Here is a 20,426-nt window from a genome sequence, read left to right as displayed (position 1 = left end):
TAAAACAGAAATGTTTAAATATTCTGAATATTTGTCGTGGCACAATTTGCCAAATGTTGTTGCTCCTCTTTTTGAAACATAGATATTTTTAATTCTAAACAGAAATGCAAAATAAAGATCTTTTACTGGACTGAACAAACAAAGGTGTTTTTATGCAAATTCCAACAAACCAACTATCATTATTCAGACCTCGATTACACCTGTATTTAGTGCTGACAACTTGTGATCGGATCCCCAAAAGCACTGAATATGTGTAAACAGGCCTGCAGACACATGCTGTGTTGTACCTGTGGTGGCCTGACTCTCATCTGGAACACATGCAGAGTGAAGTGAACCTCTCAGATCACATGAGCAGGGTCTGCAGGGCCAGCGCTCGACTGGACTCACCTGTGGAAATATGAGAACAAACACCTGCCTTCAAAATGAAGCTGACCCATGGCAACTCAAGTTTAGTCTAATATAAGGCCTCATTCAAAGAGAGACATTCGGACTATCTTGAATACAAGGCAGTGCAAGTTTTTGAAAGTCCTGTGTGTTTGAATAGTTCAACACAGAACTGTACGAACATTTTCTAAAAATATGGAAAATAGTAGTTGCTGGGAAACCAAAGACAATACTACACTCGAAAAAATGCTGGGTTGTTTCAACCCTTGTTTGGGTCAAATATGGACAAACCCAACCCTTGGGTTTAAAAAATTGAATTTACAAATTTAAATCAACGTTTGGGTTTTTCCATTAGGGGTGTAATGGTACACAAACATGTTTCATACGTTCCTCGGTATTGAAGTCACGTTTTGGTACAGCAGAGGGGAGAAAACTAAACACAAAAATGCTTCTTATTTTAATTAAATTCTATTATAATTAAAATTTTCTTAAGGATAAAAAAAAAATTGATCTTAGCTAATGCTGTAAACTATATAGGGAGCTTTTAATTACACAGTACTATATTAAAGGTTACAATTAACAACAGAGCCCAAATTATTAAATTCAGTTGCGATTTATTTTTAGATATAATAATCAACAGTCAAAAAAACAACAACATGTAGCTTTACTGTAAATTGAACAAAAGACAGGTTTTGTATTAACTTCTCAATCTAATTATGAAGTTAATTCTCTACTCCAATTCATTTTTGCAATATAATCATTTAGACAGTGGCTGTCATAACTTGTTTTATGACAAACTTATTTTAAAAAAAAACATTAAATAATCAAGACATTTGTAGCAGGTTAAGTAAATATAATGAATAGAATAACATAGTGCATACAAAATGCTTCTCTCTAGTGTTCATTTCTCTAGCGAACTAACCTGCGGTCGACACTAAATGCCTGAGGTGAATGTAATGCTACGTGAGATATTGTTCTCAAGCTGTTTTATTGCTGTATTTCCGCTGTTGAAACAGAGATATAGGCCCAGTCCCAATTCGCCTACTTATACTACGACCTAAAAGTTTGTAGGCCTACTCTTTTTGTGAAGAAAAAGTACATACTTTTGAGTGTGTAGCAAAAGAGTAGGCAAGATTTGGGACATACTATCACGTCATCTTTAACGGACAGATCTGTTGCGTGCATTCTGTCACCGTAAACTGCCCTGTCAATCATCTTATCACAGTTAAATCTCCATTCAATCTAATTTGATTTCCTACCGTTTGGGAGAGAAATGTAGTCACACGTTCATCTGCCGGTCGTGGGTCTTTCATGCGGAGACTCTCCTCATGTGTTTGCAATTTGAATATAATGATGCATTTAAAAGTTAATGGCTAGACATTTATTTACAAAAGTTCATGCTGCTGCAGATGCAATATAATGTAGACAACGTTGAATAAATACATTTTCGTCAGGTTAGATACTGATAATTAATCACTCAAACCCCATTTATCTAATCCTCTCTACATAGAGAGCCTAAGTCCCTCCCCTCCACTTCTGGCTCCTTATTTCGGAAAAAGTATGTACTGTAGTCAAGGGCGAGAGACAACTTATCTTTTTATTCTGTCTCAACTGTGCCCTGAATTACACATATGATGTTTGTCAATTTAAAAGATAATTATGAAAGTCAAGAAAGTCACAGTTTTTCATAAAACAGAAGAGTAACATTTAGTTTTATGTGAAAATCGCTCAAAGAACTACATCTCTGGTCTTGCACTATGTACGTCATCAAGTTTGTATGTGTGCAGTCTGGTACAAAACACACAGACATGATGGTGTAACGTTACAATTATAACGTTAGACTATAGAAAAAAATGACAGACGTTAGCTTCAGTAAAGTTAGCTGCATTTATTGAGAGAAAATAGGTATGACGTCATATGTGCGCCTTTTGGGTTTGTAGTCTTTGTAATTATGTATTTTCACAGTCTTATACCTCAACAGTTTTACATCAAACTGTGGCTTTCTTGACTTTAAAATGTATCTTTTAAATTGACAAACATCATATGTGTAATGCACAATTCAAACGGGATCCAAATATTTGTTGTCTCTCGCCATTGACTACCATATAATATTTTTCCGAAATAACGTCCCATGGTGGTTCACCGGAAGGGGAGGGACTTAGGCTCTCTATAACCAGTGGACTCACGCGTCCTCCTTGTCTGTAGTTTTTTAACACTTTTCACTCATGTTTGTAGTTCTAACCGAATCCTCGTTCAACGCGCGATGGGTTGTGGGCAATATTAGCCGGTAGAGTGTGCATCGATCTGCACTTCGGATTCTGACCGGAAATAGTAGACCATACAGGTATCTTGGGAACACTCATTTCAACATACTATACGATTTGGGACGTACTAATTCTATTTTCAAATACTATTTAAGACGGATAGTATGTGAATTATATCAAGTGATCGTCTTTTCTTCTGTGCTTTTACTGGTAGCAAACAGCATTGCATTGACACGCGTGCCCCCTTCTGGATTGGAGTGTGGATTGCCTGTGACTGAATGTATTCGTCACACCCCATATTTAATATTTAACCCATATTTAACCCAAACATGGAAATAGTCAAGCATGTTTTATGTGTAGGAATAAAAAACGTCCTCCATAGTGTAGGAAAGCTTAACATAGCTAGAAACACAAATTAAAGAGGCTTAGCACACGGTCAATTCCACATTGTTTTCCCCCTGAAAAAGTTGCTTTCAGAATAGCAACAGGAAAAAGAGAAAACTCACCCCACTTGGTCTGTAGTATCCGTCTATGCATGATTGACAATTAATTCCTCCTGTGTTGTCAGAGCAACCAATGCAGACTCCGCCCCCCTCATACGCTCCATTACTATTCAAACTCAGCTTAGCATCAGCCACAGTCTGATTGTAATAGCATTCCTCTGATTTACCGTGGCAGTTACACTCTGGCAAATAAACACATCACACAATGATACAACATAAGAAAAGCAGTACAGTTTAACAACCTGCTCCTCCTGACGAAAAAATATACAGTTAAAATACTGCAATACCACATGAGGAAGAGTTGATCTGAATGTTGGTACCATGTATGCTAATAATTACACCAACAGCACCACTGCAAGAATAAGAAATGAGAAGCTAATACACAGTAACATTTCCACCACAATTTATTTTGCTTAAATTTACGTTTACTCATTTAGCATACACATCTATGCAAAGCGACTTCCAGTCAAGGCATACATTCAGTCTTCCCTGAGGATGCTGTTCATTGCATGGATCACTGGGATTGATCTTAAAATGGAAGAATCCCATTAAAAGAAATTTCTCAATAATAAGAAATGCGTTAATGAAAGGTTGTGTACTGAAGTAATCGTCAACTGACAACAAAAACATTGAGAAGTGTCCCTCTAATACGTGAAACTAATTTCTTACACCATAAATTCAGAATCTGCTATTTCTAGTCCAGAAGAGATGTCCAAATCTCTTACTAATTCAAAAATATCCTGTGAAAACTAGCAGCAACTTGGGCCATTTCTGAGAACTTAGTTACAAGAAGATTGATTGATATTGCTTTAATACAATATGTTATATTGAGTAAATCATGTAAACAATGTTGCTGATTAATTTGTCCATTTCTAAAAATGAACTCAGAAAACTCAGACACAGCCACATTGACAACACACAGTAGCAGTGTTTTGTTCCTGAATGTTTTTTTAACAAATCGGTGAATGATTCAATGACTTCACTGTCTCTTGAAAAAGACCAAGAACTGTTGCATAATTTTAATTGCAATGCATTAACATTTACACAGTGTGACTATGATGTAAATATAGTCACTCAGATCCAATATAACATGAACTGATGTACCTTATATCTATAGAACACCTAAAGTAAGACATAAATGATCAGAAATCCAGCATGCTCATTTCTGCGGGACATTGTTGAGGCCTCTTACTTTCACAGACGTGGCGCGTAAGGAAGGTTCCCGCCATCCAGGGTTTCTGGTTGTAACCAGGGCAACAGCGGTCACAGCTCTCCCCACAAGTGTTGTGTTCACACTCACAGCTAAATTTCTGACATTGAAATCAAACAGTCAATCAAACCAACTGTGTGTCATTCAGAAGGCATTGATAATGCCTCCCCAATTAAAACTCAACTTTAATTGGGAGTAACACTGCATATTTCCAAAAACAGATGACCAGTGTTTAAAATGATACCTACAGAAACATTTATTTATATAATCTATATTTGTCAAACTTGTTTATTTTGATAAAGTCATCTGAAAATGTGCTAGACCATTTGTGGAGCTTTAAAGAAAAATACTAAACCTCTATTGACGTTTTGACGATAGTGAAGTTAGAAGACAAATATGATGACACACACCACAAAATACAACATTATGTTCATATCAGGCACAAAAGCAACTATGCAGTTATTTAATTTTTTTAAACTGCTGTAAGTGCATGTTTCATTAAGGCCAAAAGTGATTAGTTTCTAATTAACAACTTAATAATAAAGCTCAAGCAATAAACCCAATTAAAAGTGCACACAGGAACTAATTTGAGCATAATAATTATTTAGCTTTAGATGACAAACCTTGGTGTCTGTGTTGAGAGGGCAGGCCTTAGCATGACCATAACAGATGCACATGCCTCCTACTGATATATCCTTAATGGAGTAGTAATACTGGAAAACAAAAGCATTACAGTCATATTTGACAGTAACACAAACAGAAATTATTCCATCCCAGTTTATCAGCTCTCTGGAAAGAAGATGTACACATGTATAGTCTACAGAAGCAGAGCACTTTTGCAGATGGTTTAATTTTCATACACTTGGCAAACCTTCTGCAGATGTAGCTACTGTATGACCTGGTCTGGACTGAGAAGTTCTGATGAAGAATCTTTCATAGCAAAGTGTCTATAAGTTAAACACTATTATTTTTTAAACCTTTATGTCCACAACCCCTCAAACAAGCACCACAGAGTTACGGTGTTAAAGGGATAGTTCGCCCAAAAATAAAAATTCTGTCGTCATTTACTCGCCCTCATGTTTTTCCAAACCTGTAAGATTTTCGTTAATCTTCGAAACACCAATGAAGATATTTTAATGAAATATCTCTTTTTAATGAAAGAGATTTCTGTCCCTCCACTGTCACGATTCATGAATTTACTGTTTTCTTCGCGTCTCGTGTATTTGTTGTTGTGTGTGTGTGAGCGTGTGTGAGTGGGCGTTACCGCTCATTTCACTCTGATCAACTTGCCAGCTGATCTCATTCCCTGCACCAGCTGCTGCCAATTCTTTCACCTATATAAACTCATCACACTCTCCCCTCTTTTTCAGATCGTTGGTTTGGTGTCCTCCGTGTTTGTGTATCGTGTGCCGGTCTGCAGTCCTGTCCTGATTCGAGTTCCTGTTTGGTTTCTTCGTGGTTATCGTCTCGTGTGGATGTTCACCTGCACTGGATTCTTCACCATCTCTCTGCACCAGCACGCTGATCACCGAGTCCCTGTGCCACAAGCCCACCCGTGTTCCTGGACTGTATTACTTCTGACCTTACAAATAAACGAGTTACTTGCATCTTTGCTTCCGTCTATTGATTGTGACAGAACGATCTGACCTACATGAAAGCAGCAAGTGGAACCTCCTCTTCTTTGGACGAATTCATCAGATCCAGCATTTCACGGATGGATTCCCAGGAGAGGAGTATGAACGAGTCGGGTCGGGCTATTCAAGCTCTTGTGGCGCAGGTGTCCGAGCTCACCCAGCGATTCCAACTTATGCAAGTTCCCACTGCGCCACCCCCACCGCCCGCTCCCCCCGTACCACCAGAGAATGTCTCCCAGTCAGAGCCCCGCCTACCCGTGCCCGAGTCATACAACGGTGAGCCTAACTTTTGCAGAGCTTTCCTAACCCGCTGTTCAATGCACTTTTCTCTGCAGCCCAGGACCTTTGCGGAGGAACGAAGCAAGGTCGCGTTTGTGCTCACGCTACTGACTGGGAGGGCAGCTCTATGGGGGACGGCGGTGTGGGAGAACCAGGATCCATGCTGTTCCTCGTTCCAGACACTCGCCGCCGAAATGAAGAGAGTTTTTGACCGCGCGGTCGCGGGAAGAGAAGCTGCACGGATTCTCGCGGACCTTAAGCAGGACGAAAGATCTGTATCGGTTTACTCAATTGAGTTTCGGTCTCTGGCGGCTGAGTGTCAGTGGAACGAGGAGGCGCAGTGGGATATGTTCCTGCATGGGCTGGCTGACCGCGTCCAGAGAGAGATTTACGCACTGGATTTACCTACTACCCTCAATGGTTTGATCGAACTGGCGCTCCGTGTGGATTCCCGACTCTCCCAGGTCGAACGTCGGAGACTACCCGCTCGGGGGTCTGGAGCGGTGGAGTCTCCGCGAGCCAGCGGCTGGGACGCAGTCAGCCCCGTTTACGATCACGAGCCCATGCAGGTCGGGCGAGCTCGGCTTTCCCGGTAGGAGAAGGAGAGGCGGAGATCCCAGGGCCTTTGCCTTTACTGTGGCACAGCGGGACATTTTGCTTTCAACTGCCCGGTAAAAGGGCAAGCCCGGCAGTAAATCTGAGGCTACTGTCGGGTGGGATCTCCGCTGAGAAGACCTCATCAACATCTACACTCCTCCCGGTAAGACTCAGGTGGTCAGCCCACATTCACGACTGTCGAGCACTACTGGACTCTGGCGCGGAAGGTAATTTCATGGACTACACATTTGCACTCAAGATTCAGGTTCCCCTTCTGCCTCTCACCCGTACCATCGCAGTTCACGCTCTCAACGGCCAAGAACTTCCCACCATTTCATTCACCACTGGACCCATCACACTCAGCGTATCTGGCAACCACACGGAAATTATCTCCCCCCTCGCACCCATTGTTTTAGGACACCCCTGGCTCATTGAACATAACCCCAAGATAGACTGGCAGCAGAGATCAGTATCAGAGTGGAGCAGTAAATGTCATGAGTCCTGTCTTGTGTCTGCTTGTCCGTCTGTTTCTGTTTCTACGTTTCAGGAGGAAGCAGTGGATTTGTCAAACGTGCCCACGGAGTATCTAGACCTGAAGGAGGTGTTCAGTAAGTCTCGTGCTGCTTCTCTCCCTCCGCATCGTCCCTATGATTGTGCTATAGAGTTACTGCCAGGTACGTCTCCGCCTAAGGGCAAGTTATATTCACTTTCTGTTCCAGAAAGAGAGGCTATGGAGAAATATATTTCTGATTCTCTGGCATCGGAGTTCATCCGTCCTTCCTCTTCTCCAGCGGGGGCGGGGTTCTTTTTTGTGGGGAAGAAGGACGGATCCCTGCGACCTTGTATTGACTACCGGGGGCTGAACAACATCACGGTAAAGAATACTTATCCTTTGCCGCTGATGTCTTCAGCCTTCGAGAGGTTGCAGGGAGCGTCGATCTTCACAAAGTTGGATTTACGTAATGCTTATCATTTGGTCCGCATCAGGAAGGGGGATGAATGGAACACTGCTTTTAATACCCCCAGGGGGCACTTTGAATACTTGGTCATGCCTTTCGGGTTGTCCAACTCCCCAGCAGTCTTCCAGGCACTCGTCAATGACGTGCTGCGAGATATGGTCGACCAGTTCATATATGTCTACCTGGATGACATATTGATCTTTTCTTCTTCTCTCCAGGAACATGTGCAGCACGTCCGACGAGTGCTTCAGAGGTTGCTAGAGAATGGGCTTTTTGTCAAGGCGGAGAAATGCGCTTTTCATGCACAGTCTGTTCCTTTCTTAGGGTACATTGTGTCGTCTGAGGGAATGCGTATGGATCCTGAGAAGGTTAAGGCTGTGGTGGATTGGCCAAGTCCAGATTCCCGTAAGGCCCTACAGAGGTTTCTGGGGTTCGCCAATTTTTACCGGCGGTTCATTCGCAATTTCAGCCAACTAGCCTCGCCTCTGACCGCCTTGACCTCCCCCAGAACTGCGTTCAGGTGGTCAGACGCAGCTGAAGCTGCGTTTGCCAAACTGAAAGGCCTCTTTGTTTCAGCCCCCATCCTGGTTACCCCTGATCCATCACGTCAGTTCGTGGTGGAGGTCGATGCGTCAGAGGTGGGGGTAGGTGCAGTGTTATCCCAACGTTCTCCTACAAACGACAGAGTGCATCCATGCGCGTTTTTGTCTCACCGTTTGTCCCCTGCCGAACGTATTTATGATATTGGTAATAGAGAGTTGTTGGCAGTCAAGTTAGCGTTGGAGGAATGGCGCCACTGGTTAGAGGGGTCGGGGGTACCTTTTATCGTCTGGACCGACCATAAGAATCTGGAATACATTAAAACCGCTAAAAGATTAAACTCTAGGCAGGCTCGGTGGGCACTTTTTTTCGGACGTTTTGACTTTACTCTTTCGTACCGCCCGGGTTCTAAGAACATCAAACCCGATTCTTTATCGCGCATTTTTGACTCTACACTCATATGGGAGGTCGAATCGAAGGTCAAGACGGCCTTACAAGGGGTAACGCCTCCGGTCGGTTGTCCACCGAACCGTTTATTTGTGCCAGAGAAATTACGGTCCGACGTCATTCAGTGGGGGCATTGTTCCAACGTTGCTTGTCATCCAGGAGTTAGTCGCACTACATCTTTAGTCAGGCAACGATTTTGGTGGCCACGCATGGCTCGCGACGTTCACAGTTTTGTTTTGGCTTGCTCAGTTTGTGCCACTGGTAAGACTTCCAATCGACCCCCAGATGGGCTCCTTCAACCGTTGCCGGTCCCTTCGAGACCCTGATCCCATATCGCTCTAGATTTTGTCACCGCCCTCCCACCCTCTCAGGGTAACACGGTAGTTTTGACCGTGGTGGACCGGTTCTCGAAGGCGGCCCACTTCATTCCCTTGCCAAAATTACCCTCAGCCAAGGAGACAGCGTTAACAGTCATTAACCACGTCTTTCGGTTACATGGCCTCCCGACAGACGTAGTTTCCGACAGAGGACCCCAATTTGTGTCCAAATTTTGGCGAGAGTTTTGTAGATTACTGGGTGCGACTGTGAGTCTGTCCTCAGGGTTTCATCCCCAGAGCAATGGTCAAACTGAGAGAGCCAACCAGGATTTGGAGAGAACGTTGCGATGTCTGGTCTCCAAGAATCCTTCCTCATGGAGCCAACAACTGTCTATGGTGGAGTACGCCCACAATTCGTTACCAGTGTCATCCACGGGCCTATCTCCGTTTAAGTGTAGTCTAGGTTACCAGCCACCAATTTTTCCTAGTCTGGAATCCGAAGTCGCGGTCTCCTCCGCCCACGCTTTCGTCCAGAGGTGTCGTCGCACTTGGACGAGAGCCCGTGAGACTCTACTCCAAGTGGGAGAGCGCACCAAGGCCAAGGCCGATCGCCACCGGTCTAGACCTCCCGTATACGTCGTCAGTTCCAAAGTGTGGCTTTCTACCAAGAACATTCCTCTCCGCTCCGTTTCTAATAAGCTTGCTCCCAAATTCATTGGCCCGTTCACTGTCACCAAAATCATTAGTCCGGTGGCAGTCCGCCTTAACCTCCCTCCAGTGTACAGGAGAATCCATCCCGTTTTTCATGTATCCAAAATCAAACCCGTATTTCATTCTCGCATTAACCCGCCAGCCCCGGTTCCCCCACCGCCGCGACTCGTAGAAGGGGAACCCACATATTCGGTGAATCGTATTCTGGACTCAAGGCGGAGGGGACGCGGAGTCCAGTACTTGGTGGACTGGGAAGGTTACGGTCCAGAGTAGAGAAGTTGGGTGCCTGCTAGAGACATCCTGGATCACTCCCTTATTGATGATTACAATCGATAGGTAAGGGAGTCTGGGGACGTCAGGAGACGTTCCTAGGAGGAGGGGTACTGTCACGATTCATGAATTTACTGTTTTCTTCGCGTCTCGTGTATTTGTTGTTGTGTGTGTGTGAGCGTGTGTGAGTGGGCGTTACCGCTCATTTCACTCTGATCAACTTGCCAGCTGATCTCATTCCCTGCACCAGCTGCTGCCAATTCTTTCACCTATATAAACTCATCACACTCTCCCCTCTTTGTCAGATCGTTGGTTTGGTGTCCTCCGTGTTTGTGTATCGTGTGCCTGTCTGCAGTCCTGTCCTGATTCGAGTTCCTGTTTGGTTTCTTCGTGGTTATCGTCTCGTCTGGATGTTCACCTGCACTGGATTCTTCACCATCTCTCTGCACCAGCACGCTGATCACCGAGTCCCTGCGCCACAAGCCCACCCGTGTTCCAGGACTGTGTTACTTCTGACCTTACAAATAAACGAGTTACTTGCATCTTTGCTTCCGTCTATTGATTGTGACATCCACTGACAGCCCATGCTTCAAAAAGTTCATAAAGAGAATGTAAAACTAAGGCCTTGTCCTCACTAATATGTTTTTGTTCGAAAACACATCTGCTTCGCGCCACTACGTCACGTCCCGCCAAAATAGGCGTGGACTTGACCTATAAATATAGCTCGACAGGCTGATACAAACTGATTTTTCATCTCTTCAGCGAAACTCACATATCGCTGGATCCAGAGTGAGCAGCCGCGCCGTTGAGAACAAGCCTTCTGCGGGACGACCCTTTGAACCTGAAGCCGCTGGCCTTCACCTCGCCGCCTTCTGTCGCCGTACCTGCTACGCTTTCCGGAGTCTATATCCTATACCTCTGCTGAGAGTGTGTGTTCACCGCTGCGACTCACATTCTTTCTCGCTCTAAAAGAGCTAGCGTCTTTTTCAAGATGCCCATTTCCTTTGGCTCGTGCCGAGCCACACTCAGCGACGGGGACCGCCATGTCATCTGCGTTTCCTGCCTGGGTGAGGATCACGCGGTTCTCGCGCTGGCTGATGGCGGATACCCTCATTGCGGGCTGATGCCCATGGTGACTCTGAGGACTCAGAGGACCTGGCATCTTTCTCGGAGCCTGCACTTCTGCCCGCTGTAGTGCCGCACCGCAAGAAGCGCCATGTTCAGCACGTTCCCGCGCCTTCTCCTGCCCACCAAAGCTCGCCGGTTTGCCCGCCAGCTTCGAGGCATAGCTCGAGTCGCTCACCAACGACCAACGCTCACAACGGCCGCCGTCCGCCGCCGCTTCCGCCATTGAGATCGACGAGACAGCCGAGGCCTGCTGCTCTATCCTGGCATCAGACAGTGAGGACTGGGCGAGCTCTGTGGACCTCCCCCCCTCTGCTCGCAAGCCTTCAGGGAAAAGGGCGGGCATCGAGTCAGAGCTGATGCGTCTGCTCTCACAGGCCGTCAACAAACCCGGCCTCGAGTGGGAGGCGCCTGCGCAGGCTGCGCACAACCGGCTGGACGGATGCTTCCTGCAAAAGGGCCGCGCCCCGTCACAGTCTAGGCCCGCGCCTTTTCTTCCTGAGCTTCACGAAGAAGTCGCGAAATCCTGGAACGCCCCCTTCTCGGACAGATTGCGTACCTCTGTCTCTGCAGCATTCTCCGTGGTGGACGGTGTTAAAGACAGAGGATACCTCTCTCTTCCTCCAGTGGAAGCAGCTGTAGCAGCCCATCTTTGCCCGCCCTCTCCTGGACGGCGCGCTCAGACAGTGCTACCCTCTAAAGTCTGCCGTTCGACTTCCGCCATGCACAGTTGAGCTTACACCGCCGCTGGGCAGGCCGTATCAGCACTGCACACTATGGCTATTCTGCAGATCTTCCAGGCCGAACTTCTCTGTAAAATGGACGAGGAAGGACCAGAAGCTATCAGCGTGCCGGATTTAAGGAGCGCTACAGACCTGGCTCTTCGCGCCGCAAAATCTGCAGCACAAGCCATTGGGCGAAACATGGCTTCTTTCTCCGTGGCTGAGAGACATCTTTGGCTGACATTGTCGGAGATGACGGACTCGGAGCGCTCTGTGTTCCTCGACGTGCCCATCTCCCCAGCTGGCCTCTTCGGATCTGCCGTCAAGGATTTCGCAGACAGATTCGTCGAGGTCCAGAAGACGTCACAGGTAATGAAGCACTTCTTGCCGAAGCGCTCTAGTTCCGCAGCAGGTCGCTCTAAACAGCCGTCTGCTTGGAGCTCCCAGCCGCAGCCTACGCCCGCCGTCGCCGCTTCCCAGCGCCGCCAGGCCCGAGACCAGAGACCGCGCTCTCGCTTTGCTGGCCACCGCCCCCCTCCGCGCGGGCCCCAGCCAAGGATTGAGATAAAGCCCGAGGTCTCAAAAACTTCCTAGCCCCCCTACGAAAACGACGGTGTTCAAATCCTGCTGCGGCCGGATTTTCACAAAAAATCTCGCTCGTTCAGTTCCAAACAATGTGACTATCCCAGTGTATTTTGCAGTAAACAAGCCGGTACCACAACCCGCTTGCCTGCACACAAACGCCGTTTTTACGGCGACCCAGATACATCTAAAAAATAGTGTTTTTTCTGGTATTCCGGCCACGCCGATGGTGTTATGAGTGTTATAAAAATGCCTACTACTCAGTGCTCATTCCAACACACAGACACAGCCCGCTACAGTACAGGGCTCGCACAAATAAAATAGACTCATGTCTTTTGTGCATTAAATGTAGTGAATGTACCCACGACACACTGCCCACAAACACTACACGATGCATGTCCCATGGTTTCTGTAAAAACGAAACCAACACACATTCAGTCAGCTCAGGCCGACAGTCTTCTCAGTGCAGTGAGTGTGCCCGCTGTCCCGCGTCCACATTCCCTCACAGACATGTTAAACCCCACGGGGTTCACCCCGCACGCTCTCTCGCGCTCATAGAGAAGTCGAGCGCGGCCAGGCTGCCCGCTGTGATCAGCGCGCCCCCCGCCTCGAACACTGCAAACACAGTGTTTATTTTTCAGCACACCGGAGTTCTTCGGCCGTGACTACGTTGCAGGCCAGAGCCAAGATCTCATTCTACCTCTAGCTATTCATGCAAATTCCCGGGGTGTCAGAATGGGTGCTGAACACTATAAAAAGAGGCTATTCGCTGCAGTTCGTTCGACGTCCCAGCCGTTACAAGGTAAAAAACGAGGTAGCTCATCTACTTTGAGCCGAAATAGCGAAACTACTGAGCAAAGGGGCCATAGAACCTTTATCTCAGGCTCAGAGCGAAGGGGGTGTATACAGCAGATATTTTCTGGTACCGAAAAAAGACGGGGGTCTCAGACCCATTCCAGATCTGCGGCAACTGTACAGAGTGCTTGTGAAGTGCCAGTTCAGAAACAGGAAAATACATCCAGGAAAATCCTCGCGCAAGTTCGCCAGGAGGACTGGTTTATGTCAATAGATCTGAAACACGCTTATTTCCAAATACAAATAGTGTCAAGTCACAGGCGTTTCTTGAGATTCGCCTTCGAGGGCCAGGCATATCAATACACAGTCTTATCGTTCGGCCTGTCCCTGGCACCCCGTACATTTACGATGTGCATGGACGCGGCTCTCGCACCACTGAGACTTCGGGGCATGCAAGTTTTGAACTACTTGGACGATTGGCTGATTCTAGCTCGATCACGCTCAGAGCTCATAGAACACAGAACCATATTACTCGAGCATCTCGAGAACCTGGGTCTCACAGTCAATTGGGTGAAAAGTTCGCTGTCTCCCAGTCAGAAAATTTATTTTCTGGGCACAGTACTGGACTCGCTGTCTATGACAGCGTGCCTGTCGACGGAGCGCGGACTGAACATTCAGCGCGCCGCAAAATCCTTCCGCCACGGCACTATAGTCCCGCTCAAAAGGTTTCAGAAAATCTTCAGTACTCCAGCTGGGTCTGCTTCGCATGCGCCCACTGCAGTCATGGCTGAATGCGCGAGTTCCACATTGGGCATGGGCCTCCGGTCTGTTTCGCCTCAAGGTCGATCTGAAATGCGTCTCAGCTCTGGAACCTTGGAAGGCGATCGACTGGTATCAGTCAGGCGTGAGTCTGGGGACTTCCTCGAGTGTAAAGGTGGTGTCCACACCACGGACGCCTCCACCTCGGGATGGGAAGCACTGCTTGAGGGCAGACCGTTCTTTGGCCAGTGGTCAGAACGGGAAAAGCTTCTACACATAAACTGTCTGGAAATTATGGCAGTTGACAACGCGCTGAGGCGTTTTTATCCCCAAATAAAAGGTCACCACGTCCTGGTCCGATCGGACAACATGTCAGTGGTGGCCTATATAAATCACCAGGGCGGCATCAGGTCCCGAAACTTTAACAGGCTGACGGAACGCCTCCTGGTCTGGGCTCAGCACAACCTGCTTTCGTTGAAAGCAGCACATGTGCCTGGTCACTTGAATCTGGGACCAGACAGGCTGTCCAGAAACAATGTTCCAGCAGGAGAATGGTCGCTCCACCCGCTGATGATCAGGCTGCTGTGGGAGACATTCGGCAAAGCGCAGGTGGACCTGTTCGCGTCCCAGGAAAACGCTCACTGTCCGAAGTTTTTTTCCAAGAGCAGGGATGTGCCGGCCCACGTCTGGCCCCGCTGCCCTCTCTATGCTTTCCCACCCGTCTCACTCCTGACTTAGGTGTCGGAACGAATCAGGGAAAACGGATGCTCAGTGCTGCTTGTGGCTCCGCTCTGGACGAACCAGGCTTGGTTCCCAGTCCTGATGCAGCTGACCAGCAGTGTCCCGTGGCCAATACCGATGAGGAAAGACCTCCTCTCTCAGGCCAAGGGCTCGATTTGGCATCCTCGCCCGGAGCTATGGTCCTTGCATGCATGGACCATCAACGGGTACCCGCTAACCTCCCGGAGAGAGTGTTAAACACGATCACACAGGCTAGAGCCCCGTCTACTAGACGGCTCTATTCCTCAAAATGGTCTGTGTTCTCTGGCTGGTGTCAACCTCAGGGCTTTTCACCCCTAGACTGCGGGGTTACGGAAGTTCTCTCCTTCCTTCAAGATCTACTGGATAAGGGCAGAACCCCATCCACGCTCAAAGTTTATGTGGATGCTATAGCAGCGTTTACTAAACCGGCGTCTGGCCAGTCACTGTGGAGGAACGACCTGGTCGTACGATTCCTCAAAGGAGCTAGGAGGCTGAACCCCGTGTGGGACCTTTCTACGGTTTTGGAAGCCATGAAAGGTGCCCCATTCGAGCCAATCCATTTATTAGACATGAAACATTTGTCTTTCAAAACAGTGTTTCTTTTGGCTCTCGCTTCGGTGAAGCGCATTGGGGATTTACAAGTGCTCTCGGTGAGCGCAACATGTATGGAATTCGGGCCTAATGACTCGAAAGTCATACTCAAACCCAGGCACGGGTACGTGCCCAAATCTCCCAAAGTTCAGGGCCCAGGTGAATTCCTGTCCGCCCTTCCGGTTCATGATGGATACGAGTCTCCTGTGCCCTGTCAGGGCACTGAGAACTTATGTGTCCCGCTCATCTGCTTTCAGACAGACTGAGCAGCTCTTTGTTTTGTTCAGGTGGCTTTCTAAGGGACTAGCCGCGTCAAAACAGAGCCTATCCAGATGGATAGTCGAGGCCATAGCGCTGGCTTACACTTTTAAAGGCCTGCAGTGCCCTTTGGGTGTCAGAGCGCACTCCACGAGAGGCGTGGCCTCATCGTGGGCGTGGTCTAGCGGGATTACCTTGCAGGATATCTGTACGGCGGCAGGCTGGGCCTCGCCGTCTACATTTATAAGGTTTTATAACCTAGAGGTTCCCGCCTTAGAGGCTAAGCTTCTGTCGGTCTAGTAATCAGCTCTGTCTGCCCCGTTGCTCCGGCTCAGAAGGCTGAATTTTGCTTGTGCATTGTTCACTGATCGATAGAACAGCTCCATGGGTGTGGAAAGACCCGTACTGCTACCCAGTTCAGGCTGAACGCTGTTCACCCTGACTGCGTGGAACACTATTAACTTGATTAGCTCCTGTAGGATGCTATTTATGGAGAATGATGCTTACTGCCTCTCTTCTCCGACTCTCTCTAAGTCTATGGTGATTATGCACTATATGAGCCCCGGGTTACTGCCCTTGGGACTTTGATGTCGGATCCCAGTACGCACGGCGTGTTACACTGTGTTCCCCATAGCGTAAGATATTACTCAGTACGAGAGAAACTCTCGTAAGAGAACGTACTCGGTTACTAACGTAGCCTCGGTTCTCTCTAGAGAAGGAACGAGTACTGCGTATCTTGCCATACTTACAACATGCTCTGGTTCGCTTCGGCGATGAAAAACCAGTTTGTATCAGCCTGTCGAGCTATATTTATAGGTCAAGGCCACGCCTATTTCGGCGGGACGTGACGTAGTGGCGCGAAGCGCCCCCATTGGATATGGCGTCACGTAAGGCCTCTCTCGATAGGCTGCTGCTGTCAATATCTCAATAATCTTCAATATCTCGTGGAAAAGAGGTTTTCCCCATAGCGTAAGATATTACGCAGTATTCGTTCCCTCTCTAGAGAGAACCGAGGTTACGTTAGTAACCGAGTACGATTTTGATTATTTTTGCTAATCAATGTTTAAGAGCTAGATTTACTAAACAGGGCAAATTAGCGTGACAGCACAATCCCATAAAAACATAGATGAGAGTGGAAAGTTCTACGTGTGATCTACTGACGATGCGCAATTTTAAGAACACAGACGCAGCCGAAACATATCCCCAGTGTTAAATTAACACTCCTCGGTGTACACATGTGTCCAACTACAGGGTGTTACCTCTCTACATAGTGTCCTGATTCACTGATCTCACACAGCATTATAAAATTATTATTCAAATTCGTTGTTATTTTTTCATTGCAGCAGCTAATTCTAGCAGTGCTTTAATAATCTGAAGGTTTTAAAATCACACACAGACATCTAGAATCTACATATGAATCAATAATGGTGACAATCACACAAATGCTTCACTTTGCAGTGCATGATGGGAGCCACCAATCAAAACACATCCATGGTTCACATCATGCATTGCAGCATGAATGAATTATGCAGCTGACTTGTCCTTTACTTTTCATTGTTTTTTCTGTTTGCTTTTATTTTGCTATTGTTTTGTTATGACTTAAGTAGCTTGTTTTGTGATGTTCAGAGTTGATCTGTTTGTCACTAGTTTGTTTATTGTTCAGATTCATTGTGCAGATTATTGATGTCTGTGTGTTTAAAAACAAGAGCTTCTGTGCACAAAGTATTTTCAAAATTGTTCATAATTACCATTGGATCTCAAACTGTAGAATATCAGGGCTACAATCAGCAATACTAAAATCAAGCATATAGTCAAAGATTTAGACTCTGAATGAAATCAGTGACTCATGATGACCACATGATGATAATGTCATCATCAAAACTTATTTTGAGCACGTTGTGAATGTTGGAAAAGTCAGAGAAAAACTACCATTAAATATGAAAAGGGTTAAGAGCCCAGCTAAATCAAACACTGACCACCATAATGGTGACTTGAAACGAAAAATTCCATAAAACATTACAGTCTAAATTTCTGTTGAATCTCAAGAACTTTATGACAGAAATAAAGTCAAACTGGTTACAATAATGTTCAATGGCTCAAAGTCAGTGTTAGTTCTTGTGTTTCTCTTTTTCTGTTCTTGTTGTTTCTCTTTCCTTCAATGATTCTGCTTATTAACATGGTGTCACCACTAATGGCCAATCATCTCTTAAATAATCACTTAATTACCTCATTAACTTCACTGATTTAGTGTTCATTTTAACACCCTGTAGTTGGACATATATGTACACTGAGGAGTGTTAATTTAAAATCTGACCCTAAATGTGAATAAAAGCTTAAAAGGTCTTAAATTCAATCTGTTCATCATATAAAGCGATCAAGTCACTTAAAAAAATTTGGACTAAACAATTCATATGGATTAGTTTTATGAGCTCTGTATGAACCTTTTGAAGTGTCAAAGTGGTAGTTGTGTGGACTGTCAAGGGAGGGACAGAAATCTCTCAGATTTGATCAAAAATATCTTCATTTGTGCTTCGATGATGAACGAATTTCTTATGGGTTTGAACGATATGAGGATGAGTAATTGATGACAATCTTTTCATTTTGGGTGAACTAACCTCGCACTACACTTTACACATACAGGAATGACACACATCACCTTCAAATTATCCTTTAACTTAGCCAGCTTATGCCTCCCAGACTACAAAAAGACTCTTTGAATTAAATAATTTGCGTACATTTATCCAAATTGCTCAATGCACGTGAGAAACATAATCCTAAATTTCATAACTCAACTCTTCTTTGATGGAAACAGGTCAATCAGCGAGTTAATGAGTTTGTATGAGGAAGTGGGCGGGTGGAGGCGTGTGATATGGCGTCTTTGAGGGAAAGAGCGGGCCGATTTGTTAATTACTGTGTGATTTTAATTAAAACCCATCTGTCTGAGGAGGAGAGGCTCGTAATGGATGAGGCGGCCCGGGCAGCATTAGCTTCAACCATCCACTCACACAGATGCTGTATGAATTGCACAGTGGACGACAAACACGCACATTCTCTCTGGTGTCAAAGCATTGCACTAGTCCCTATAGCTCCAGCGGAGAAACACACACACACACCCGTCTGCTGACGATGAGGTCGATGTCTCCGGGGTCATTGACGGCGAGGGTCATGAGGTCAGCGTTTAGGGTACGAATCCTCTGGAACTGCAGGCGGATATAGCGTGCCGAGGTGAAGTTGAGTAACATGGGCGATGGATCATCCGCACTGGGACGGCCGTTTATTAGTGAGGTGTGAATCTGAAAGAAAACAAGAATCAATGAGTCTTTATGAGTGAGTCCTGCCATTTCCTCAAATGTGGTAGTGCAACAGTTAATCCTATTTCTTTGTTTGTGGGGATAAAAATAGACAACAACACTAGGTAAAGGTACATATATCTATGTACATATAGAGTGTATATATATTAGTGGTGGGCCGTTATCGGCGTTAAAGTGCTGCGTTAACGTGAGACTCTTATAGGGCAATAAAAAAAATATCGCCGTTAATCTATTCTCAACGTTGGGTTGGGAGCTGGGTCTATACTACGCAATCTATGATGACTTACACCTTGATATTTTAGCGCCTATGTATACCTAGCCGAATTGCACTGTAGGGGGTAGGGATGGGAATTGAAAACCGTTTCCACTCGAGAACCGGTTCTAAGTTTCACGAACCATCGATATTGTATGCCCTCGACGTTAACGATTCCTCTCGAGGCTCCTGCTCCGAGTCCCAGCCATAATATACAGACCGTGAACTCACAACTTTCCCTTTTGTCCTTTATCGGGCACCATAGCGCAACGTCCTATACGCGTCTGTGCGTCATTCATGATGTCAAAGCAGCAATTTGAGCAGAGGAGGTAAACTCTAAAAAATGTTTAACTGAAAGAACGAGCACAGAGAGAGAGAGAGACACGGTCGCGCGCGTGCACTCTCTCACTTCGGAGCCAGGCGACTCTCTCTCCCTCACACATAACCAAAAGAAATCGACAGCATGTTAAAAGGTCGGAACTCGGAAGACCAAAGTTTAATGTGGAGCATTCGGAGATTTTGTTTTCCTGAATTACCGCTGGGTGTGAATTGTGCTAAAACAAGTTACTTTATCTTCTCTGAAAAGCGTACCACACATTCAGCTGACAGTCTCAAGTAGCCTACCACCTAAACGCAAAGCATCCCTTGGCTAATGCAATAGATGCCGGGCCAAGCACTGATGTAGCGCAGGGGAAGAGTCGTCGTCAAACTAACGTTACTATGTTTGAATGCAATCGAGTGCACAGCTCTATCAGTTAATAAACACAAATGTACATCTGATTGAACATGATTTATTTTCCTCACCAATTATCATAGTAGAACAGCTTTTGTGATGCATTTTGGAAACAGGAGATGAGCCCCTGGTCTAATGCGCCACCTGGCTTGAGAAACCCGTTCTCAAAGTCTTACTTTTAGTCATTATTTGGGTAGCACACATACTGTATTCTGAATGCCTTGGGCATAATTCAAATGAGGCATTTTAATCTAGATTAATTCCAAGATTCCAGTGAGATTAATCTAGATTAAAAAAAATAATCTATGCCCACCACTAATATATATATATATATATATATATATATATATATATATATATGTGTGTGTGGGTGTGTAATGTATATTTGATGTGAGAATATATGAGACAATTTTAAGATCA

At 45.8% G+C, this 20,426-nt stretch overlaps 1 protein-coding gene across 14 annotated transcripts in view; it reads right to left on the bottom strand.

The window, feature by feature from the left end:
* Positions 1-20,426, bottom strand: part of lama2 (laminin, alpha 2) — a 419,939-nt gene that overhangs the window by 291,981 nt on the left and 107,532 nt on the right. For 11 of the 14 annotated variants that reach the window (XM_077221106.1, XM_077221108.1, XM_077221107.1 and 8 more), the window contains exons 5-9: positions 18,823-19,002; positions 4,985-5,074; positions 4,344-4,461; positions 3,155-3,333; positions 288-387 (exon numbers count right to left, since the gene is read on the bottom strand). In XM_077221106.1, the coding sequence (XP_077077221.1) occupies positions 288-387; positions 3,155-3,333; positions 4,344-4,461; positions 4,985-5,074; positions 18,823-19,002 (667 nt within the window). Of the gene's footprint in view, positions 1-287; positions 388-1,643; positions 1,705-3,154; positions 3,334-4,343; positions 4,462-4,984; positions 5,075-18,822; positions 19,003-20,426 lie in introns of those variants that run through there. The other 3 variants (XM_077221118.1, XM_077221117.1, XM_077221119.1) reach the window with 3 other exon arrangements.

This window comes from Siphateles boraxobius, unplaced genomic scaffold (assembly GCF_051911475.1).
Source record: "Siphateles boraxobius isolate OS27281-9 unplaced genomic scaffold, OSU_SipBor_1 8, whole genome shotgun sequence".
NCBI lineage: Eukaryota > Metazoa > Chordata > Actinopteri > Cypriniformes > Leuciscidae > Siphateles > Siphateles boraxobius.
Note: the sequence above shows the minus strand (reverse complement) of the source record. Positions and strands in the feature narration are given on the sequence as shown.